General features: G+C 37.8%; 1 protein-coding gene across 5 annotated transcripts in view; it reads left to right on the forward strand.

Annotated features, from left to right (window-relative positions):
* The window catches only part of ST7L (suppression of tumorigenicity 7 like), a 76,539-nt gene extending 55,717 nt beyond the window's left edge, over nucleotides 1-20,822 (forward strand). For 2 of the 5 annotated variants that reach the window (XM_069480833.1, XM_069480831.1), the window contains exons 13-15: nucleotides 1,550-1,642; nucleotides 7,435-7,574; nucleotides 20,763-20,822. In XM_069480833.1, coding sequence (XP_069336934.1) covers nucleotides 1,550-1,642; nucleotides 7,435-7,574; nucleotides 20,763-20,822 — 293 coding nt within the window. Of the gene's footprint in view, nucleotides 1-1,549; nucleotides 1,643-7,434; nucleotides 7,887-8,399; nucleotides 8,438-20,762 lie in introns of those variants that run through there. The other 3 variants (XM_069480830.1, XM_069480832.1, XM_069480829.1) reach the window with 3 other exon arrangements.
* Nucleotides 20,823-25,955: the final 5,133 nt, after the last annotated feature.

The raw sequence follows: 25,955 nt of genomic DNA on the forward strand, positions 1-25,955 counted from the left end.
ACAGGAAGTTTTCAAGTATATGATTTATACTGTATTTCATGAATCTTGATAAATTATTTACTGGTGTTGTCACTGATTTGCTTATGACTTTGGACAAACAAATACTTTTTATTGTGACAAAATAAAATCTATATTTTGACAAAAGCTTATAGAGCCAACCACTAAAGGAAAAACAAAAACCTTATCACAGTTTTGATGAGTACTGCAGGTCCTCAAATAATATTTCATTCAATGTCATTTTGTTACAGTGTTGATGAGGAAAAATATTGATTCCCAGACAGGGCCACTGATGGTGTGGAGTTCACACGTTCTCCCCATATCTTTGGGGGTTTCTCTGGGTACTCCAGTTTCTTCCCACATCCCAAATATGTACACATTAGGTTAATTGGTATGTCCAAATTGTCCCAGTATGAGTGATGTGGTGTGGGTGTCAGTGCACCCTGTGATGGAATGGCATCCTATCCAGGGTTGGTTTCTGCATTGAACTGCTGGGATAGGCTTCAGCCACCCTCAACTCTGAACTGGAATAATTGGGTAAATAATTATCTTACTTGTTTTTATAATCTTTCTTAAATGTATGTATAGCTCAATTTTATTTCAGTGTTTAATATTAGAAGTGCTTTGGTCTTTATTTACAAGTTTGGTGATTTTTTTTGACTAGAAATATGCTGTAGGAACTTAACTCTTGTTTAGCCTATGGTAAAATTGGTTTTATTATAGTAATATATTGTTTCGCTTAAAGTCACAGTTTCTAAGAACCTACTGATGATGTTAAGTGAGGACTTCTGTACTTAGCTAGTGGAATAGATCAATAGGATTTCTTCTTTAATAAATCTGCAAGAGTTAGTGATAATCTAGACCAGGGGTGAACAAACTTTTTCTGTAAAGGGTCAGATAGTATTTACTAAATTTTAGGCTTTGCGGGCCATACAATCTTCATCACAACTACTCAATTCTTGTAGCACAAAAGCAGCCTTAGACAATATGTAAATGAATGGCATGGCAGTGTTCCAATAAAATTTTATTTATAAAAGTAGATAGTGGGCCAGATCTGGCCAAAGGGCCATACTTTGATAACCCCTGATGTAGATTAAGATCTGCTCATTGAAAACTTTGGGGAACCTCGTATATGAAGTTAGAAGCCATTGAGCACTCGTTTAGGTTGCCAACAGTAGTGGCCACAGCAAGTATACACATGGTAATTTTATGAATATTCCTGTAAGAAGTGGAATTCATACCTCTTGAGTTGTCAATCTGTTTGTAATGAGGAGACAGAAGCAAAGAAGGACCCAGCCCGTCTTATCATCCACTGCTCCCTTTAGTTTTACTCCAGCCAGACTAGACCATTCATTGTTATCTAAATCTTATTCTTCCCCTTACTCATTCTTTTGGTTACTTTGTTTCTTCCATCTAAAATGTCTCTCTAAAAATGAAAATAAAATACTATGTGAAAATTTTATTAAAATATGTCTCTAAAATAGCTTTGATATGTGTTATAGGATGGTAAATGAGATGGAATTGAATGTCAACATATGTATTTTTTTCTCAGCTTTTAGAATGATTCCATACCCATTAGAGAAAGGACATCTATTTTACCCTTATCCCAGCTGCACAGAGACTGCTGATAGAGAGCTGTTACCTAGTAAGTAAATATTTCAATTTTCCTAAACTTAAAAGTAATTGTTATTTTCCATAGTATTCTCCATTTTTAAAGTGCCTTTGGTTGAAATTTAAGACACTGTTTAAATAGTATCGTAGCCATTTCTGGGATGTAGTTGCATAACTCAATTATTTCCAAATATTTATTGAGCAAACCCAGCGCTAGATGCAATGAAGGACATCAAGATTAAAGATATTAAAAAGAGCAGTTATTTTATAAACATTTAGAAAAGAAATAATACCAATGCTTCACAAACTTTTAGAAAATAGAGGAGGGGGAATACTTTCTAATTCATTTGAAGACACCAGTATTACCCTGATATCAAAATCAGACGAAGATATTATAAGAAAACTGTAAAATAATAGCACTCATGAATATAAGCACAAACATCTTCAACAAAATCTTAAGCATACTGAATCTAGCAACATATAAAAAGGATTATATACCATGACCACATGGGATTTCCCTCACAAATGCAAGGTTGGTTTAACATCTGAAACTGTAATCACCATGTTAATAAAGGACCATAGATGCAGAAAAAACATTTGACAAAATCCCACTCCAATTCATGATTTAAAAAACACTCAAAAAACTAAAAATAGAAGGGAACTTCCTCAACTTGATAAAACATCTATGAAAAAACCCACAGTTAACATCATACGTAATGATGAAAGACTGAATGCTTTCCACCTAAGATCAGGAATAAGGCAAGGATGTCTGTTCTCACCACTTCTATTTAACATTGTACTAGAGATTCTAACCAGTGTATTCAGGCAAGAAAAATAAACAAAAGGCATTCATATTGGAAAGGGAGAAGTAAAACTGCCTTTATCCACAGATGGCATGATCCTCTATGCAGGAAATTTTAAGAAATCCATAAAAATACTACTGGAACTAATTAATGAGTTCAGCAAGGTTGTAGGTTGTAAGACCAATATACAAAAATTAATTCTACATATACTAACAATGAACAATCTGAAAATGAAATTTATAAAACTATTCCAATCACAATAGCATCAAAAAGAACAAACTACTTAGGAATAAATTTTAAAAAAGGAATGTAACACTTATACACTAAAAACTATGAAGTATTGCTGAGAGAAATTAAAGAAAATCTAAATAAATGGAGAGACACTCCATGTTGATGGATTAGAAGACCCAATATTGTTTAGATGACAGTCCTCCCCAAATTGATCTATAGATTCAGTACAATGTCTATCACAATCTCAGAATGGACTTTGTAAAAAATGACAAGCTGATCCTAGACTTTATATGGAAAGGTAAAAGACCCAGAATAACCAAAACAATCTTTACAGAGAAGAGCAAAGTTGAAGGGGCTATACCTCCCAATTTGAAAAAGAGCAGTCAAAGAGTTAGGAGGAGAACCAGAAATATGTAGGGTTATGATTGCTGAGAACGTTTCAGTCTAGTTCCTGCCTTCAGGAAGCCAGACTTCTCAAAAGAATAGTCTACACTTTGTTTCTCAGCTGCCTTATCATCTACTCCTTTTCTCTGTAAGCTGGTAAATTCCTGTTTTAATTTTTTTTTAATGGTTTAACTGAGAAGTAAGCCTGCTGCCGGTTGTAAACACTAGTACCATATTTCCTTGTATTATGTAAACTTGTGCCAGTTTTTACAGTACTGAGCCATTAGAACTGACATCTAGGAAGGAAAGTTGCAGTTTTATAATCATCAAACTGAATGAGCTAAAAAGTTCAGATAGATGAAAATTTAGGAGGAGAGATTATAACAAATTGAGTATGCTGATATTTTTCTCCCAGGGTCTTTTATTTTCCTCCATCTGCTGAGATAAGTGATTCCTGCTTTCTCTGAATTCTCAAAGTGCTTTGTGTGCTTCTTAATCTCCCCTTTTAGACTAAACTCTTTGAAGGCCAAGACTCTCTTTGTTGTCCCTATATCTCTATAATGTTTGCCATAAAAATTGATATTCAATAAACATTCTTTGAGTTAGTAAAATTCATTTGTTTATTCTTATAAACAAGCCTTGTACATTGTAAGTACTCAACAAAAATGTGAAATATTGGTTCCCTTTTCCTCCTTACCCTATTCTGAACTCCTAGGCTGTTCACGGGCCAATAGAAAGACTGATAGACAGACAATGTGTTAAGTGCTGTATGTATGGAATAGATTATAAGGAAGCTTGAGGTGGGAGGGTCTCTCTAGGAGGTCAAGAGTGATTCTCAATTTTCTGAGTTGGGTGCCCAAGGGAATGGTAATCTATCATACGGCAGGATGAGCAGGTTTGGGAATAGGGGTGGGAGAAGTAAATAAGTTCAAGCTTTGACTATGTTGCCTGTGTAACATCTCATCCATTTACATGTATGTACATGTACATGTGTATATATATGCATATGTCTTTGTATGCTTATTTTATTATCTACTTAACACATATACATAAAAGTTTTTATATTTTGGCATCTCTAAATAATATAAAATGTGGATGTAAGATATATTTGTAAGTGATATGTACATTGTAAAGTGTATATATTACATATAAATAGTAAATGTAGGCATACTTTGGGTATAAGTAATGGAGAGCCACTTCAAACTAGCTTAAACATAAATGGGAATTTGTGGGAAGAATTCAAAAACAATTACAGTTAGACCTCATAAGGGACTGGAACCAGGAACTAGAAGGTCATTAGGATTTCCAGGAGTCAATTATCTGTATATGTCTCTCTCTGGCTGCCTTTTTCAGTCTCACCTATTCTCGCTTTCTCCCTCCCCAGACTCCTCTTTTCTTTGTAATATCTCTCATTTCTGCTTCTCTTAGTGTATCTGCTTCATTCTTATATCTTTCTCTTTGCAGGTTGGCTTTCCCTTCATAGATAGCCACGTGGCCAAACTTGATGCCCCTGTGGCTAAGTGTTTACATGTCATTAGTTTAGGCAAACAGTACAGAATGAATAATATCTCAATCCTACTTCTAAAACTTCTGGGAGAGAAAATTAGATTTATCCAGGTGTTCCTTCCTTGTCCAATCAGTTGTGGCCTAGAAACAGGATCACATTGTATAAATAAATTTGTCAGGAGTTCTAATAACTCTGTACATCTCACAAAATGGACTTTGGAGTCATCGTTTTTCACATAGCAAAAGAAGTCCTAGGCATAAATGAGATCACTAAGGGAAACTGTATAGAATGAGAAGTGAACTGAGGGTGGAACAAGGGGGCACAGAAATGTCAAAGGAATGGATGGCAGGAGAAGAGTTGAAGATTCAGTGAAGGAGTGATCAGAGAGAAAGGACAAGAACTAAAACTAGCTGTCTGAGAAACTAAAACGAGGAAGAAATTTTCAAGTGATGAGGAGAATCTGAGATATTAGGTAAAGTAATTATTGAGAAGAATCCATTGACTTTAGTAGTTAGGAGGTCATTAATGAGAGAAATTTCATTTTTCTTTCTAGGGTAGTGATAGTAGTACTTGTTATTTTTCTATTTTAGCAGGAACAGGGATATTTAGGGCAAAGGAATTGATCTTAAATTATGGAACATTAATAAGCCTAAAATAATATCCCTCCTTTGTAAAGCATTATAAAAGTTATCTAATATAAAATCAGGGTTATTATCATGTTGTCAGAGCCATAAGCTATAAGACCAGACAGTTTGCTTTTTGGCAAGCCTTTTTAAATTCTAACTCCACATAGGATGTAAACTCCAGGAGGTAGGAGAGGAGGGATATGCTGGGTTAGGGGGTTATTTGATTATATTGTATACTAGAGTATTTTTTCTGTCTTTGACTGTGGTAGAATGAACGAATTTTTAATAATGTGGAGTTTTAATACCCAAGAGTACTTAATGTTTTTTGTTTTTAATTTTCCTTCAACCTTGATATGACTTATGGCATTCTGGAATTTGCTTATGGACCTCGTAAGTTCAGATTTGAACTATTCCCCTAGTTCACATAGCTATTTAGTTGTCTTTTATGCCTCCTGATAAATTTTTCTCTACAAGCCAGTGATGAAATTTGAACTTTCGTTCCAAGGGAGTGTTTCTGTGCTATTCAGTCATCCATTATATTGATGTATTAGCCAAACATTGACTGACAAATGAATCTACAGAAAGCAATCCAAAAAGAAATAATTAGGTCTCTCCTACAGTTTAAAAATCTCATACTTTAGAAAATTTTCTTGCAAAACCTATGCAGTTTTCTATCTTATAAAGTAGGAATTATTACTATCCCTTAAGGTTATTGAAAAAAATCAAATGAGCTAATATAAATTAAAGCATTTTAAACCATAAAATGATACATAGTTTAGCTAATATTATTAATTTTACTGCCTTGTATGTGTTTCCTGTCTTGTCAAATACTGGGGTTTAATTCTCTTGGTTTGAAGTTGGGAAGTAGTTAGCCTCTCATGGCTGAAGCACAGGGCAGAAAGGACTGCTGACTGGTCTTTGGGTGCTGAAAGCACGTTGTTCTCTACAGTTTCTAACGTTTCTAGCTTTAAAGCATTCAGTTCTGGTGTGCTTTTACTTTAATCATGGCTCAAAGCTCTGAAAATTTTCTGCATTTTGGTTTGGTTTGGTTTTTGGTATATACTTTCTCAATATAGTATAAGACAAAAATATCATAGCTATTGAAAGTAGCTTAGGTGTAATCTTCTCTATGAATCATTATGTTTAAAAAAGTGAAATTTATAGCTGACTTTGGTTCAGCACTGAATTAGTCATTCCTTACTAATGCAGGATATTACATCAGGAATTCCTGGGTTAGTATCCAGCCCTGAGCAGTCAACTTCCTGGCCTAATGAAGTCCTGGAATGGCTCTCAGTTTAACAGACATTTACTGAGCACCTACTGTGTGTCAGGCACTATAACAGGCTCATCTCAGTATTGTTATTTAAGTCTTATAAAATACAACTACTTAGGTATAATTGACAATGAAGTAGCCAATCACTACAAAAATAATATCTGAGTAAATGTATAAATGTGATAAAATAAGACAAGGGACTTCATTTGTAGCCAGAACATAGGGCTTTGGTTTTCTAGTTCAGTTTTTACAGTGCTTAATGAAATGCCACATATAGAACACATTAATAACTGAGTAAAATGATTAAATGATGATGGTTCTTGGAAATCTTCAATGACATGTTTGTCTCTTTGAGCTCCCAAAGAATAAGAACTCACATTTATTAAGCTCTTACAGTGTTCATTATAACAACTCCATAGCAACTTCTAGAGGGTTTAGCAACTTATTCAAGATCATACAGATAATAAGTGACAAAGCTCTTTTTCAAAACCACCTCAGCATGACCTTATAATCAATGTTCTTTCCCACAATGCCATCCTGTTCCCAGGCCCCAGCACAGTCGTCTGACTGTGTGGATATGCTGTTGATGCTGGAATAAATAATGGATAACTTTCTTCTACCTTGCTTGGCCAGAGACTTCTTGTGCTTTTTTGCTATTTTTTTTTTTTTTTTTTTTTAAGACAGGGTCTCCCTCTGTTGCCCAGGCTAGAGTACAGTGGCATCATCATAGCTCACTACAACCTCAGACTCTTGGGCTAAAAGCAATCCTTTTACCTCAGCCTCCCAAGTAGCTGGGACTGCAGGTGTGCACCACCACACCCAGCTAATTTTTCTATATTTTGTAGGGGTAGAGTCTCACTATGTTGCTCAGGCCGTCTTGTGCTTTTCTTAAAGAAAAAAAATTCCTTTTTAGTTTTTAAAAATAGATTTCATTTGAAATATTAAGACTGGTTTACACTGTATTCTGAAACAAAATTCATTCTTACCTTTTCTCCCTCGCAGCCTTTCATCATGTTTCTGTTTACCCAAAGAAGGAGCTTCCTTTTTTCATCCATTTCACAGCAGGACTATGTTCTTCTACAGCAATGATAGCCCTTCTCACACACCAGTTTCCTGAAATCATGGGTATTTTTGCTAAAGCTGTAAGTATGATCTCAAGGACTTGTGTAGAGTATTTGTAAAACACACAAGAAACCATCTCTGATCTACTTGTGCTAACCCAGTTGAGAAGTAGAAGATATTTGTTATAGTAAATTACAGGAATTGATTTGTAAAGTTGCTGCCATAAATATGTCAAACATGTTTTTGTGTGTGATTTGAGCTATACTTCTGTTGCTTGACAGTTTAAAGAATACAATATGACATTATCACAATATAACTATAACATTATAAAGTTGGTTCTTGTAGATCACTTTGGGTGATAAACATAGCACTTGTTACTAGCTAAAGAATAATCCAACTCTTTTTTACCATTAATGCATTTTCTTTGTCATTAAAAAAAATTCCCTATTTTGTAAACACGCCTTTTGATTTTTCCATTTAAATGAAATCATTAGTTCTAAGGATTTCTGAACTTTAAATTCAAGAACACAACTAGGATGGAGAATAAGTAGGTAAGATGGGACAGATGAGACATTGCCCTGGGTACAGAATGTGCCTATATACACAAAGATTCTCCCAGTTATTGTGTCTGTGTGTTCTTATTGACCTTCCCCAAACTTGCATATAGAACATGTATAGACCTTTATTTTCATTTTTACCTTTGAGTTTTGAACTGCTTCCCAATTTCCTGACCCAGGAAATACTTAAGGACGTAGAGCATGTATTCCATGACTATTTACTCTTCTACATAAACTTATTAAGTAATGTCACTGGCTCAAAATAAAATTACCAAAGATAATTCCCTTCAAGTCTCTAAGCCGTTTTAAAACTGCATCCTTCTTGTACATCTTTGAATTTTTACTAAGTAATAAGAGTTAAAACACAAGAAGAAACTGCTGACTGATTATATCCCCAAATATAAAAGCACTGAGAACCACAAAAAATCTAGTCTTAGTAATGATTTTCTGTATTTTTCTCCATATGCCTCCATTCTAAATCCCTGTTTCCTCACAATTTCTTTCCCTGCCTTAAGAATAGTTTATTTTGTGCCTTAAAGATTAGTTTGGCTTTCTTCTGGCACCAGTGGTAAGAGCACTGGTTTTCCTTTTTCCCTGAAGTTCAACCATATAATGTGTTAAGTTGCCACTGGCTGTAGGCCTAAGAGTCGGAGTTTGCACTTGATTCTGGGTCAAGCTTCAAGAAGAATTACTTTCCACTGTTGTTCAGGGAGTACAGATATTTGGGTTGGACATTGACTATTCTATTTCCTTTCAGCGTAAAAAGGAAGCTTAATGATCAGACCCATAACTCTGTTGTTTGCGATGGTGCTGATAGTTGAGTGAGTACCTCTCAAACTGAAATGACCTTTCTGTGTAATCTGGCATGGAAAAAAAATGGAGTAAAAAGGGAATTCCATCCATTTAACAGCTGGAAAAAAAATGTGCAACTGTGTATTTGAGATCACAGGCAAACAATAGGAGAGATGATTCTTTGGTTTCTCTCAGGGCCCTGGGGTGGGAAGGAGGTGTAATAGAGCAAGGAGGGAGATCTAGAATCTGGAATAGATATGTAGCAATTCTTGGTAGCATATTTCCGTGGGGTACTGACTAAAATTAATGTGGAGCGTACTCACTGTATGCTCTATCCATCATTGTTAGTATACAGTGTCTGCTTTTACCTAAGAGGTCACTAATGGCACCAGAAGGGCCTTTAGAATTGCATAGCATAAGTTCCTTAGCACTCCTTTAGCAGTGTCTGAGAATGAATCATTACATATTTGAAAGTGGAAGCTTCCTTTTTAGGCCAAAAGTATTGATATACTGTGATTTTAGCTGATGAACAATAAACAAGCATTTATTCACTGTCTTTTGGTATTTGTACAGTTGTGGTATATAATGTCAAAAATGTGCCTGACAGTGAATTTTTATAGCCCCATTTTATCCCTGTAGCCTTTATAAGTACATTTAAAAGTTTTTTTTTTTAACTAAATATTTACTGAAAGTACTTGCAAATCAATAGTTGTTCAGCAGTTCCAAGAGCAGGTTCCATTTAACAGTTAATGGAAAATGATTACAATATAAGGTGGTGTCCAGCTTATGAATACAACATATAAATACCTTGTCAGACAAACAACAAGGGAACTAGAGGCTCAAATTCGCCTTCATAAAGTGTGGTATATGAACTAGGAACACTCACCATCATCCAGGAGCTTATTAAAAAGGCAGAACTTCAGGCACCACTCAAGACCTCCTGAATCAGAATCTGCATTTTAACAAGATCCCCAAGTGATCCTACATGCACATTTAAAGGTTGAGAAGCCCTGCTCTACTGTACCAGCAATGTGAGGAATTTAGAACACCTGAATAGTGCCACCTTGTCAAGGTGGAGAAGGGGCAGCATTGCAGAGTGTTGAACATAAACTCTGGAGGCAGACTGCTTTGCTTTGAATTCTGGCCCTGAAACTTATTGGCTGTACAACCCCAGGTAAGTTACTTAACCTTTTCTACCATTAATTGTAAAATGAAGCTAGTACTACCTCTCATAGGCTTTGGTGAGGATTAAATGGGTTTGAAATATATTGTGTTTAGGACCATGTCTGCGCACAGTAAAAAGTAGGTAAGTGCTGGCTGTTGTTGCCTCCTTAATTGTCATCATGATCATCACCAAAGTGCAACAATGGTGGGAAACCCTACCCTCTTCATGTTTTGAGGAAATATGTCCTACAGTAAGCTCAAAATGCATTTTTCCATAGAAACTGTAGTATAAATGGTGGCTGAGTATCATTTAAAAAATACTATTATCTTTCAGAAAAGATGGCCAAAAATGAAAGAAAAAAATACTATTAATATTATACTTCTGATATATTATGCTTATGTGAAAGTGGAGATAGATAAGTTTTATGCTCCAGGCACTTCAGTTCTTGTAGAACAGAACCTGTTGGTTAGCTGCAAACTGCCTATGTTAGGATTTTCAATAAAATCAGCTGTTTGGTAGCTAAAGTAGAAATTGATGTAGAATCTTTGAAACCTACTCATTATTTAGGAAGGAAAAGTAATTTAAGAAAATTTCCTAAATTTCTTTGTTGTTACTATTTTCTCTTCCTTATCTAATCTTTTTGTGTTAGCTCACATGCTAGAGTAAATTCAATTTGGATTTCTTAAAATGTATTTGTTATAAAAGTTGCTTTTTTGTGAAACCAAGCACTGGGGACTGATTTTTAATAATTCTCACCATATATCAGATTTACATAAATAAAAGGGAATGAACTAGAATGGCTAGTTTTTAGTGCCTCTTCTTTTGCATAATGTAAGGCTATGTGGAATAAGACTTCATTTTCAGCAACTTAGGATTTTTTCCTCCTTGATTTTTCTCCTGGCTGAGATGAAAACTGAATCTGACATTAGACATAGAGCAATGAAAAAAATGTTGCATAAATCCCTGGAGATGTGGAATGTGCTGATATCAGAGCTGATATTCTCCAAGGCCAGAATTCCTGAAAAAGGAAAAATTGCTTTTAAGTGGTAGGTCATTTTCTCACCTGCTTTGAAGCCTGCTGGGTTAAATATGAGAGTTCAAAGTGAGGGTAGCCAGCAAACCAACTGAACTGGAATCTGATTCTGCTTATCTGAAAGGAGCTTCTTTATTTAAGACCAGCACTGCCCTCTCCTTAGAGAACCAATCTTCATCTACTCTGGCCCCTTTCATTTCTTTCTTGCAAGAAAAGCTTTCTTCTTAGTAAGGCTTGGGAGGGTGTTATCACAACAGTGAAAAGACTTAAAGATGGTCTTTGGGGATTTCAGTAACTTACTGATGAAATCAGGCTTGTAGCATGTGACTTTAGTGCTTTGAATTCAGAAGTGTGTTTAAATATAAAAGTCCCTGTTTGAGTTTTAACTAAACAGGGAAGCCTTTGCAATGTTGATAGAAAAGAAGTGTTACAGGTAAAGACAAAATCAAAAAGATTCCCAAATGAATGGTCTGTTTTACTAGGGCAAAACTTTGTTGAAATCTGTTTCACTGAATGCATATTGTAGCTGTGCTTGGGTGGGAATGGGCCCTGTTTTCACATATTTCTACTAATCTTTATGTGGGAAAATGTGGTTGGACATGCCAATGATGAATTTCTGAGCAACTCATAATTGGCTGGCTCCACTGTAACTAGGGCCTTACAGTCTGCTTGATTAATTCTTTAAGGACTACATTAGCCAAGTTGCATGATTTCCAAAGATATAGAAGGTCAGATGTTACACTAACAAAGGACCTCTCTACAGAATGTCTCACTGGGGTTTCTTCAGCCCCTTCCCACAAATAATTAAAAGTTTTCTTCCCAAATTGCATTTTTAAAAATATTAAGCAGATATAAATGCCAAGTGTCTTTTACTAAATAGTGAGCAAAACTTTTGGGAAGATTTGTTCACTATTCTCATTTTTTCCAGGGCAAAGATCATCTTCAGAACTAGGGGAGTTGATAAATAATTATAACTATTAATATATACTAATAGAAAATATAAGATTATTTTTAAAGGTTCTTAGCTTTCCATTGTCATAACCAGTGATATGAAAATTGTTATGAGTGAAAGACCTTTTTTTCTATTCTCCATCTGACATCATTAATGCCAAAAACCTATAATAATTGTATACCTCTTTATTAAATACATAGGCCGCATTCAGAAATTAAACTGACAATTTAAATACATTTCTTCACTTTGTTTAAAAAATGGATTATTTTTCAAAGCTATGAGACTTCTTTATAGTTCATAAGAACTGATGTAGTTTTAAAAACTTTTGAATTGTAGCTAAACTTATATTTCTGTAAGATATTCTGCAACTGTGCTATTTCCATGATAATGCACATCTGAGGCATTTCCCAGAAACAATACAGATAATAAAACAAGCCTATTTTGTGACAGGTCAAAATTTTTATATTTACATTTTGGTTCCATTGTTGGTGCCCCTAAAGTCTCTTTTATACTCTCTCTTTCTCTCTCTCTCTCAATGGTGAGAAACTAACCTAAAGTCTTTATTTGGGCAGTGTGGCATGTCCAATTTTGATTTTCTTTATAAACTGGGATATTTGTATCAAGAGAAAAGATGTTCTCTACTTCCTATAACATTATTTTTCATGCTTCATCCTCATTGTTCTCCTTCAAAAAGAACCAGACTGAGAAATTTGTGAAATTGCTAATATTCTTCTTTATCTAAATTCTCTACGTACTGAAACTCTTATTTTCAAAGGTGGCAGGGAGAATGAAAGTTAGGACAATGTATTTTTTAATGCATGTCTATATCCTTTCCCCAGGTTTAAATTCAGTTTTAAAGTTTGTAGAAAACACCCTTTTCCCTATTAACATGTGCCTGTCAAGTATCATGAAAGCGCTCCCTGAATTTGTTTGGCAGTATATTTAATCATCTTTTCCCCTTCAAAGTGAAGGTCTTAGTGCTAAAGTTTAGGACATCCTGTCACTAACTGCTACTAATATATTTATTGCTTAAATCATTAGCACTTGAGGCACATGGACTGCTTAGCAGTTTTTAGAAGAGCTGTGGTTAGATATTGATGTAAATCGCTCATTCTAAACCCTTTACACTGGTGATATTAGAATTCACATTAGGAAACATACTGATCTTTGTTTTAGAAAACATCTTTGTCTTTTGCAGACCCAGCATAGCCCTCTAAGTGCAGAGAATAATGGGATACAGAAGACAATTATAATCTTAAGAAATAGTTTTTAGCTTTTTTCTTGAGTTTTGCTCCCTTCCCCTAGCAATCAAATTTCTAATGCTCAAAAGAATTAAATTAGTAAGACTACTTAATATATTAGAATTCTAAACAAGAGTAACTTAGACTTCGGTTAGTTCTTATCTTTTTTTAAGAGTTTATATTTATATTCTCTTTTATTCTTACTGGAGCCATTGGAGGACAGAGTGTAATCTTCTAACATCATAGATGGGAAGTTTGAGTTTTCAAAGTTAAGTGATGTGCCTAAAATTACACAATAGATAAGATATCCTGTTGCTTTTAGCCATGATATATATTTTTGGTTTCAATAATATATCACATCACAACTTATACCAAGATGAGTACAAAAGAATAAATTTCAAACCAGATACAGTAATGCTGAGGGAATACAGAATGAAGAGTTGTCGTAGTCCAGTGGCTTGCTAGAGAAGTCTTCCTATAGGAGTTACAATTTGGAGAAGAATTTTAAAGAGGCTGATGTGGATTGTCAGAAAAAGAGAAAGAGTAATTAGATTGGAGAAATGCTTACTGAAAGGCAAGGATATTAGTAGGCCAATAAGCTGCCTGGGGGAACTCTTCACAGCGTAAGTCTATTTGATGACTTCTGAGGCTTTCCAATGAAGAACGCACATTCGCTTTTCTGTCTTTCAAACTGGTTCCTTCCAATTTCATTCCTCTTATTGCTAGTTAGCTACTTAAGAAAGAATGCTGTTTGGTCATTTATATCACATACATTACTGTATAAAGGACGTTAGCCTCTCTAACTGCCTAAAATGTACAGTAATACTAAAGAAACATTAGGCCCTGGTTTGTAATAATTCAAGGGGAATTTGATTGATTCTCAGAAATTATACCCCCCAAAAAAAGTTTTAATATAAAGTGTAAATGTTGTATATCTTATGTTTCAACATCAGTCTTCTTTCAAAATCCAAAGGCATGTTTATGAAGGATTATGAGGCAAAGTTAAACTGAACATAATAAACTTTTGGTCTAAAATATAACTTGTGGGATTTTTTATTTTTATTTTTTTTGCTAAAGTGGGAATTTTAGGTAGCAGATATATTTCTAGTAGTTGTATCAATAGGTAAGAAACTTGGGGATGTTCCTTAATGCTAATGAGGCCTCAAAAATTGGATTTTAATGGTATTCTATCTGAATTTGAGGAGAAAATTATCTTTGTTCTGTAATAACATTAAGATTGCCTTAGGTCCATCTTGACAGTAGCCAGCTTCAAGAAAAGAAATTATTTGTGCTTCAGGTGATGCTCAACAAAATTAAAAGGACTGATATTCAGAGAATTCACACCACATAGTCACCTTCTGACTTCATCCTGTAATTTCAAGCATTTTGGAAATAAAACATGTATGTACTGTTCAAAGTGTAGAAAAGGGCTATATTTCCAGTAAGTATCCTTGCATATGACCAGTATGATATACAGAAAAAGCAGTTTGGGGAACAACTTAAGAAGGAAGAATATTCTCACACTCTTTGTTAGGAACATGCCAGCTCTTGTCTTCATCTGTTCAGTATGCTGGAGTCTCAGTTTCTTTCTGGAGCCAGAGTTCAAGCTTTGACTCCCAGGTAGCAGCAGCTTTACAATTAAATTTTAATCCCTCGGTGTTATTAGACTCCTATCTACAGTACAGCTACAGCTGTTCTTGGCAGGCAAATACATTGCTGTTTTTCCTTCAGTCACAGTGAGATAGAAAAATGTTCCCTGGCTGGGGTGTGGATGAAGGCACTTAACTAATCTTGTACATAATTCATCCTTGGTTGCTGGGGTACTCAAAAGTTGAAATTTTGCCCTCTGATAAAATTCAGCTGGATTTTTAATTTACTTGACTTTGATCTTTTTGGGGGTTTACCCCGTATTGGGAGCCCAGGGATTCTAATTCAGCTAAGCCCTGGCTGTGAAGACTGTTATTATTAATTTGCTCTTGGTGAATTTTAGCTAGTGTAATACCACCTTTAAAAAACAAAACAAAACAAAAACTGCACTAGAACATGCAGTTCAGAGAGTCCTGGATACCCTGAAAAGAGTCTTCTTTCAATATTGGCTTATTGAATGAAAGCACTCCAGTAGGGCTTATCTTAATTTGTTCTCAAACTTTAGGTTTTTTAAGTGCCTCTGCATTTTAAAATATGGTAATAATTGTTCTATAACATGCTATAATATGGTAACGCTTGTTCTATAACATATACTAAGTCTTTTAGTTTTGAATTCATTGGGTACCTTTATGAAATATAAAATACAGTCTCTGTTCACAAGTAGCTCATAGTCTAGTGGTAGAGAGTTTGAGATGGGCAAGAAGATATACTAGTATAATGTAGAGGCTACTGCCACAATAGGTTAGTTCACCCTCAAATACTTATTCATTTGACTGGAAGTGACTGACCCAAAAAGTCAATCTAAGGCCAGGCGCAGTGGCTCATGCCTGTAATCCTAGCACTTTGGGAGGCCGAAGTGGGAGGATCTGTTGAGCCCAGGAGTTCAAGACTAGCCTGGGCAATAGTGAGACCTGTCTCTACAAAAAATAAGACGAAAAATTAGCCAGGCACAACAGTGTAGTCCCAGCTATTTGGGAGGCTGAGGCAGGAGGATCATATGAGCCCAGGAGTTTGAGGTTGCAGTGAGCTATGATGATGCCACTGCACTCTAGCCCTGGGCAAAAGAGACTCTGGCTCAAAAAAAAAAAAAATATATATATAGAGAGAGAGAGAGAGAGAGACACACACACACACACACACTCTCACAGAGTACCCTTACTTTCAGAAGAATTTATTGGTTAGGATTCCTTTAAGTCCAACAAGAAGATATAGAAAGAGCTATTTTTGTTTTATTCTTTTTCAAGTATGCAACATGAAGTACTTTCATCTTTATACCTAACTGCTGAAGTTCATGTTTTCGTAAATAGTGGTACTTATTATAATGTTTATATGAATAATTTAGAATTTATCAAAAAATGAAGAGCTCCACAATTCAAAATTTAATAAATATCTCACCTCAGATTCACATAGTAATTTCCATAAGACAAAATCCTCTATGCTCATATTTTGCATCTTCCTCTTTTATTTCCTCTCACTCCTAATAATGACAAATTAATAAGGACTAAGGACCATCCTGGTTTTGAAAATGAAATATTGTGGTGTTATTGTGAAGCAGACTGGACTAGTAAGAGTTAAGACCAAAATTACTTGGCTCTATGGACATGTGAGAGAGAATAGGAAAGATCCACCCAGAATTTCCCAGACTTCACTTGTTAATGTCAAAGTTGCATCCAGCAGTCACTGATTCTGAAAACAGGCACGTATCATGTTAATTTAAAAATAAAAAGATATTGGGATAAGGCACTACAATAAGGTTCCTTCACCCTTTCTTCCAAGCTGCATTTTGCTGATCAAGTCTGCATCCTTGACAATTCTACCTCTTTACAGGGGTAACCACCAAGATTATTTTCAAGTAACTAAAAAATATTTCCTATCTTTATTGGTCTGTCTTAGTAAAGTAATATGTATTAGCTGGATCACCGGGGATATGACCTTAAAATACATATTTTGAAATAGGCACAGAACCTGTCCTTGAGTTTATACAAATTAGGCATGTAATTAATAAATACGGTAAAGGGTATACGGAGTAGAAAAGTAGGCCCAAGGTTGTACTAGGGGTTGAAGGATATACTGATTTAACTCTGTTGCAGCAGAAAGGAAGTAAGACTATTTGAACAATGAGTTGGAGGCAGAAGACTAGGGATCAGACTTTGGAATTTACTTTATTGGTGACTATTACTTCTCTAGCAATCTATCTGAGCTTGTCACACCTAGTGGAATAAGCAGAAATTATTCTTTGGGTAGGTTAACAAAATATACATCTCCAGATGGTGAGTTGGATTCATGATGGCATCTTCTAATTCAGAGGTCTAATTTGTAGCACATTGGTTAGGAGGCACATTCATATTTCTGGATGGTAGGGAGCTCACTCTGATCCATTTGCCTGCATTCCTATTCATACTAGTGACTGTCTGCTAACATCAGGTCCCCAGAGAAAGATGTAAACTCCAGCTCCACTGAGTTCCTGCAAAGTTACCATCTACTCCTATAGGACTTGGATGAAGATAATGAATAGTTACTTTACTTTTTTTTTTTTTTTTTAACTTTGATCTTTAGGATGGCATTGAGAGTAACCATATCTCTTTTTTGGCCTCAAGTTCTATATTGAATTTTTTAAATTGCTTTTTGAGCCATAACTTTTCCCTTGTTGCTTAACCAGTCATACAAGTTGAGACTTCTGGTCTCTATGCCTATTCTATAATAGCTGCTCTGGGAGAACAGATGAAAAATAATAAGTCAGTTAGATATTTTATGAGTATTGAAATCCCTTCCATTCAGAAATGTAAATAAAATAACCAGCATGAGCAATCAGCTTATGTCAGATTCCATGGGTTTATGTTACATAGGGAAATTATAGTGCAACCTGAAACATGCTTCTTCATGAATTCATAGTGCTGTCATAGTTGAATGTAAACCCTGGAGCTTTTCTTTTGAGAAGGGTTTCAGAAATCACCTTTTATAAACTGCCTAGGGGAGGGGAGAAAACTAAGATGATACTAACAAATGCTATCACTGGGTAGTAGCTACCTCCTTTCCAGCACCAAATTGTGCCAGTTAAGTAAAGCAGAAACCTAGAACACTTGCTCACCTTTTTGGCTTATTCGATGTGCATAAAACATATATACTACACTGGATCAGACCCACAATCCAATATTCTTTTTCTGAAAGTGGCACCAGAGAACTGCTCTGGAAGAACAAGATTGTCCTCGTGGTTTTTATCTTCAGAAGTTCGGGAAGTCTGGTTAAGAAGTATGGCAGAAGCCCAGTAATTAGCTGTTTTTACCTTGAGCAAATGCAGGAAGCCAGACACCTGCCTGGAGATCATGAAATCAGAATCTGTCTCCTTCTTTGGCTGCTGCTCCCTATAGTATACTAGAATTATCTCCTTGATTATTAGTGAACTTGTATTGCAGTCTCTTTAAGGTCTTTTGCAGCTCTTCTCCTATTCACTGTTGTCTCAGATATATTTATAAGATATGATGAATCTGCTAGCCACAAAAGTCCAATATACCAAATAGAATAGAGGGGACCAGTCGAGTTTTAAGGAAGTGAAGGAAAGAAGCCTGTATTTTCTATTTTAAATTACTCCCTTTTCACATTCTAATTTCTTAAGGGTTTAGCTTGATTTATGCCAGATTCTGGGCCTGTAAGCCTACATTAATGCATCACAGTTCTGGAGAGGATATTTGATATCCCTTACTTAGTCCAGAATCTCAAATGATAAGGAGCTGTAGTTAATGATATGTAGTATTTTGTTGAACTTTACAGTGTAGATCTCTTTTAGTTCCCGTATCTGTAACAATTGGACTCATCCTTGTGCTTTTCCATAGGTGCACTGGTGTTCACTGACATAGATCAAGATACTGTACGGCTCCACAGGGGACTCTGAACCATTTGACAGTCTAGGTGCATACAGTCACCTCACATTATTTAAGTCCTGATCTCAGAATTCTAATTTCTCTCTATTCCCCAGTGTATATAACGTGTACTTGCTTGAACTTCCTTATATATTGCTTGTACATTCTTCTAGTTTCAGCACATACCAGTTCCTTTTATTTAAAATGCCCTCCCCTGACTGCCCTCAACCAGTTCATGCATTATCTTTTAAAAATCCACCTCAAAAGTCACCTCCTGTAGAAAACCGTCTCTGATTTAATCTTATTTACCTAATTCCTTTATTCTGAGACTTCTGTTTCCCACTTCATTAAACTGTTTACATTGTAATTGTTGCTTGTGTACACTGTTACCCAACAAGCATAATGATTCTAGGAATAATGATCTTCCTCCATCCCCTAGTCTTTATTTATTATACACAAACATTTTGAAGGCCTACTGATGACCTTTACAATTTCCCCAGAGTTCTAGTCCACCTTCTATACCATTTCCCTTTACTTCATAGTTACATTCCTAGAGAAATAGGGCATGTGGTCAGGGCTTGGCCTCCACCTCAGCATGTGTGTGGCAGCCTGCTGAACAGACCCCTACGATTGAGAAGGATTTAACCCTCTGGTTTGACGATCTCTGCATTCTACTCAGACACCTTCAAGAAGCAGACATGAGACCAGGAATACACCTGGAGATGAGAGTAGGGAAATTTCCACTGAAAGCCATGTTAGCTTTTTCCTTCCTTTTTACACAAGACCTATGAAGCTGCTGTCATCAGCAGCTCACTTGACACTCTCCTGCTCTGCCTCTTTTCCAGGAGTCAGGGTTAGTTTAAGAAAAAGCCTGTTGCTAGAAGCCATGACCTCGTACTTTTATCCCCTCCATCTGGTGTGTGGCCTCATGGGGCTGTGCTGCTATGCAGGAGGTGAGCAATGGAATTCTTTAGATGATGACTTCTGAGCCCACATGCGGAGGCAGTGGGGGTGGGAAGCAGGGGGAGCAGTGAGAGCCAAGATCGATGGACCAAAAAGTAAGGTTTGCTCTGAGAGAAGTCCTGACTATAGGTAGACTTTTCATGAGGTATTCTTCCCCTAGCTCAAGCAGGGGCCCAGGTCAGGGAGCTATAGCATCCCAGGTCTATGATTGATGAACATTGTGTTCCTGCAGTTTTCCCTTCTGCCTTCACAGTTGGGGTGCAGGAGTGGGATAGGCAGGGGCTTATGCTGTCTCTAATGGAATGCATTCCAGGATTGAACAGGAAGTGTTCCCCTTGCACACATCATCTCTTAGAGCTGTGTTTTCTTAATGTCTTGCACCTAAACAGAGGTCTAGATTTTGAATGAGGGTGGGAAGAGGGGTTGAGAGCTGCAAAAGTTTTTGATCAAGTGAAAATCTGTTGTCTGCCTCCTCTCACAAGGGTTTCTCTGCAGGGTAGATACTCCTTGACTTGGTATAGATGAATTGCTAGTCTCAGCTAGAGGTCCAAGGATTTTGGCTTCTACTGGGCCATAGGTAAACATCTGGATTAGGATAGGATGGTTTCTTAGCATACTCATTCCCTGTTGTTACTTTCCTAACCCAGGAGTTGACAGCATTTTGACTCAAAGGAAATTCTAATAAATACTTTTAAAAGCCCAAAGCCTTAATAGTGTCTTCTCGTGGCTTCTCATGGCTACTTCTACTCTGTCTACACATGTAACATCATTTTAAAAGAACTAGATAAAATTAAAACAAAAATTTTAATGTTAATCTGAAGAGGGGAAAAAAAATAGAACTAAGAGCCAGAGTTGTTTAAATGTGGAATACTAGGTATAGTGATCACATGGTGGTGGTAGTGGTGGTGATAGTGGCAGAAATGTTAAAAAGGGGATTTGTTGATGAGGTGCAGAAGGCCTAGGGTAGCTATTCCTTTGTAAACTCTGCTTTGATATACTCTCCTGACAATCCTAGGACTCCTATAGAGCTTGAATATTTTGTATCAATTTTTGTTTTGAAGGTGCTGGGACTCTGGCACCCCCAACCCTGGGCATCCTCAGGCTTTGAGGAAAGTACATAGGATTTGAAGTCAGAAGACCTAGGTTTGAGTTCTGGCTGAGCCACTCACTGTCCATGTGACCCTGGGCAAATCACTGAACCACATCTGTAAGGTGATAGTAACCCCTACTTCAAAGGGTTGTTGTGAGGATGACATATATGCTAAAGCGTTTTGTAAATGAAAAAGCTTTTTATGAATGCTATTGTTATTCTTGGGGAAGCCCCACCTTGTCAAATAGGACAACTGTAGATGAAATTGTCTTCCTTTTTTCTTCATTCAGCTTAGCCTTTCTGTTTGGTCAGGGCTGCTTATGGGGCTGGTGGGATTGAAGTGAAGTCACCAGATTTTGGCTTCTTTGGTCAGAGAGAGAACTCCCATGTCCAGCTGCTCTATCCATGAGAAAGGGTAATTTTAAAACCAGAATATTTCAAAAATAGGGGGCCGAAGGGAGAATGCTTACTTTGCATTCTTAATCTAGGATGACTAAAACATCTTAAGTAAATGAAGAATAGCCACAAAGATGCTCAGAGATAATTTAAGCCATAAGTGGGAAGTGGGGAAATGAGCTTATAAACTCTCTTTTCTATCCCTATTACCTTTGGGGTCATATTACAGACATACCACTAACTATTGCCTGAAACTTGCCGACCCCAAAAGAATAATAGCTTCTGGGAAAGCTTGTTCAATGGAGCAAATGTGACATAGTTCCCCTAATAAAGCTGTTGCTTGTTCTCTTCCAGTGTCTCTCTTAAGGAGATCATCCCTGGAATTCAAAGCTATCCTGTTTTCTAACCCAGTAAGAGTCAAAAACAACAACAGGTCATGAGCAGCAAGCTTGGCAATTATACCTCATGTAGTCATAGCAAACTGCCCCAGCATTCCCAGCATATAGGGTGCACATCTCGCTATCTACAGCATGAACCAGCTCTGAGAAGTTGTGCAGTCTCAGCCACTCTGCTTAGATGGTAATTCTCCACCATGGATCTCTTCTCTCCATGCCCTTTCTGCATCCTTCCCCCACTATCTCTCAAACCAAGCAGTTGCCTGCATATTGATAATGTAACTCTGTAATATTCCTTGGTTATAGCTGGACTCTGTTGGTATGCTTTTTGAAGGATTGGATTGAAATCTGGTTGCTTTTTTTCTAATTGTTGGGGAGGGGAATGACTAGAACCCCGGTGCAGCCTGAGGGAAGCTATGTGTGGGTCCATATACGTGCACCTCATGTGTGTGTGTAACCTCGTGGTTGTGCTCAGGCTGACAAGGCAGGCAGAGTGAAAAGGAAGCAACTCTTTCTTGTTTTCCAATATTGCTTCAAAGATGCCCAGCCCCCATAGTAGCAGGCAGTTCCCAAGCGGAGGGTGGGGGCAGAGGCCTTCACCAAGGCCATCAATAACCAGGTGTGAGGTACAGGTCTCTGTGTAATGTGAAGCTCTCCCGTATTTCATTTCTGCACCCAGGGGGCGGCTCTGCAGGATTGCTTACGGAGAGCTCTGTGTCTGGCACCTCTCTCCAGAAGGCCCAGGCGCCCAGGGTCCCACCGACCTGCCCAGGAATGCATCACATTGTTCTCTGGTGCTGTAATTTGGCTGCAGGAGCTAGGCTGAGTGCCTCCCAGGGATGAGAAACATACTCTCCCTGGTGTCCTCCCTTCTCCCCAGCTAGCCTGGGCTTCTGCCCTATGACCACTGAGAGCATTTAAATAAAAACCTCAGAAAGGCCGAGGGAAAAAATCCTCAGCCTTTTTGTTATCTCTTTGCTATTATGAAATGTAAAGACTCCTGTCCTGACTGGGACTGAGAATTTGGCAGAGACTTAGTGGTTGGTGTTCTTGATAAGGGAAGTGAAAGAAAGGAGAAGAAATTACTCTTTGCAACAGGGAGGAATAGAAATGAGGCAGTGAGTTAGATCTGCAAGACATTTTACAAACTGACCCTCAGGGCCAGGCAATGTTTGATTCTCTTAATTAATCTAAAGTCCCTGATTTTATTTTTCCAGCATCACTCTAAGGAAGAGTGTGGATTAGAGCCATTATTCAGGGCGAGTAATAATAAAAGTTGGCTCTTATCTGCAGAGCTAGGTTAAAGCGGGCATTTTTACTTTTGCATAAGAAAAACTGGCTACAGGCTGTGCCGCTGAGGTACTTCAGTCATGTGCCTTCTCTAAAGGATTCTATAATAAGATCCTTAAGGATAAAGATAGTATCTTTTAAGTAAACTTTGTATCTAAATAGCACTTACTGCAATACATTATACCTAAGTATTTATTAAAAGTTAGAAGAAATGAGTACCAACAGGAAGGAGCAGAAGAGAGGAGAGGGCCTAAGACACTGCTGACGTGAGGGACAGACCTCTGTGAAATAGAGGAGGGATGGGAAACGGCGATTAGAAGCAGCATGGAGGAACTAAAGGGAGCCCTGACTGCACCAAATAAAGTTCTCATTTTGCTGCTTGTTCCAAATAAATTAGTTTCTGTTTGTATAGTGCAGAATGGACGCCAGTTATCTAAAGCCAATCGGAATGCAGAGGCAAGCTAAGGACTAAGAGGAAAAATTAACTGCTTGGCCATGATTCCTTCTTGGGGCCACATAGCCTCTATAGTGGGGCTCAAATGGACATCCTTTCTCTTGCTTAGCTACCTCAATTTTCAAACTTCTCACTCTCTGAACAGATTGCTCTTCTCTTAACCATTTATAGGAAGTTGTAAAACTTGCATTTTATGAGCTACAATTTGGAGCCCAGGGAAAAGCATAGAGCAGTATGAGATGCCAGAAGAGGCCCACTTCCTTCCACAGGGTGAGAACCAAAAACCAAAGAATAGATAATAGGGCACAGGTAGATTTAACTCGGGTTGATTTCCCATGGAAGGCTTATGCCATCACTTATGTGGTAACCTGGATGTTCTTGTGAGAGCCGGGGCTGGCTGGGGCCTGAGGCTCTTCCCAACAGCCCGGCATACAAGGCAGCACCCTTCTGTAAATTCATTCAACCCAATTCTTGAGCGCAGACTGACCATGACCCCCTTACCTCCCCACTACCCCAAAGCCTTCCTCCTCTTAATACCAGCTCAAGATGTCAGAAGCTCTCTTTTCCCCTCCCATTCCCCCCTCCCTAGTCCTACCTTTGGCTCATCAGTTAACCAGTTGACCCCACTCTGCAAGGAAGACATTCCCTTGGCCTGACTCACTCAGTCCCATTTCTCCACAGGCATCCCCTCACCGCAGACCACAAGGGCCCTGACTAGCTCATGTTTTGTGTTAATGGTTGTGAAACCGGATCAGATCCCCTCACCAAAAGAAAAACCACCCTAGACTCTCCCACACAGGTCTCAGCAGGTTACACAAATATTAGTCCTATCATCCAAATAAATCTGCCCCCATGGCCCAAGAGCTATGGCTTCTCCAACCTCCTGCTGCCTGTGCAGAGTGAAGCCGCTTCACAAACATATGAGGACCCAAGGGATATTGGAGAGGAACTTGGGAAATGAAAGGGGGCTCATATACAGAATTCCTTATGTAGGCCCCTTAATCTACAGCCTGTCAATACTTTACAGTCCCAAATTGAAGATTCCTAGAGAAGTCATAATGGGCTAGGATAGTCAGAGGCTTTGGTGAAGAGTATCTGTTGGCTAGACTTTGAGGCATAATTAAAACTCAATATCTGAGATAGGTATGTATCATCATGTTACAGATGAGAAAACAGAGGCTTGAAGAATTTAGATATCTTGCTCCAAAATATCAAAGACAAGCAACACAGCTATGATTTTAAGCCAGGTCTATCATAACTGCAAATTTATACACAACTCTGCTACTTTAGAATATTAACAGCCAAGAGATAACCACTGTCCAAATCACATAAAAATAGGACATCAAGGTTTTTGGGACTTCATGTCCTACCTTCCAGCTTACTATCTGCTATCTCTGGAGACTCCACTACTGCATACCTAGTTAGGTAACAGGTACTAGCATAGAAGGAACCCTCCCTATTTAAGCCAAATGTCGAATGAACAATAATAATCACCAGGACTTGGAGAGTCACTAAAGATTTGTTGAGTAAATGGGGGAAGGCTGCCTTCTAAGCTGTTTACCACTTTGGCCCAAGCCCCAGCTGTCCTTCCAACTGTAGCCACTGGCTTCTACTTCCAGCTTCAAAGGGTAGGATCCTCTTCTAAAGAATTACTAAAGCCAGAGATCCCTACCTGCCTGGTATACCTTGATACCTCATGTGGCCCTTGAGAACAGGCCTGCTTACCCTTACCCATCCTCCATGAGTTGCCTATCTTTTACTTGGTGTTTCCTAAACCTGGCTAACCTCCACAATAACACATGGGGGTAAAATCCCAACGCCTAGCTAGACTTACTAATTTACTCGATCCCAGGAATATTCCAGGGTGTTGTTCTAATAATCTGTTAGGCATGGGAACCACTGCATAACATCTGAGTTTCAATAGGCAGCAAGTGAGTGAAAGAGGCAATACTGTCTGATACAGGTTGAAAAGGGGGTAGGGGGAGAGAATGAATGAATGTGTGTTTGTATAGTTATATGACTTTTTCCCCCTAAAAAACACAGCGGTTTATAAACATAGGAGCATGTGAATGGAACCTTGTCTACTTTGGCTAACTCTTGTCTAGCAATCTCAGGCTCTCAATCATAAAGGAATGTTGTAGCCTACGTTTTTCTTTTGGGGTACCAGGCAATCTGCTCAAACTGACTCCAAGGAAGGGACATGCAGTTTCATCTCTGTCCCATCTAACCTCAGCCAGGTAGGAAGAAAAAAGAAGCTCTCTCCAGGTACCCTTCCTCTTGCACACCCAAGAAGTCTCAGGAAGCCAGTGCAAGGGAAGGGAAGAATGAGCCTCAACTAGGTACTTTAGTGCAACTCATATCACTCTGAAGAACCCCTACCTCTTCTCTCCATTCATACCTCCAGAGGAGGAAATCAGGGAGCCGTTCAGTTTCTCATATCCCCTGTCAACTCCTTCCCAGGGCTAAGGAACTAGTCAGGACACCATGGTCCCTCTGGATTATTCTCCAAGTCCTTAAGTAGAAGCTGTAGCAGCCCAGGATTGAGGGTGGAGGCAGGTGTGCATGCAAGGATCTTGTGCTTTTGAGTTGGGAGTCTTGAAGTGGAGGGATAAGTGAGGTATCTATGTGT

Source organism: Eulemur rufifrons, chromosome 8, assembly GCF_041146395.1.
Source record: "Eulemur rufifrons isolate Redbay chromosome 8, OSU_ERuf_1, whole genome shotgun sequence".
NCBI classification, from domain to species: domain Eukaryota; kingdom Metazoa; phylum Chordata; class Mammalia; order Primates; family Lemuridae; genus Eulemur; species Eulemur rufifrons.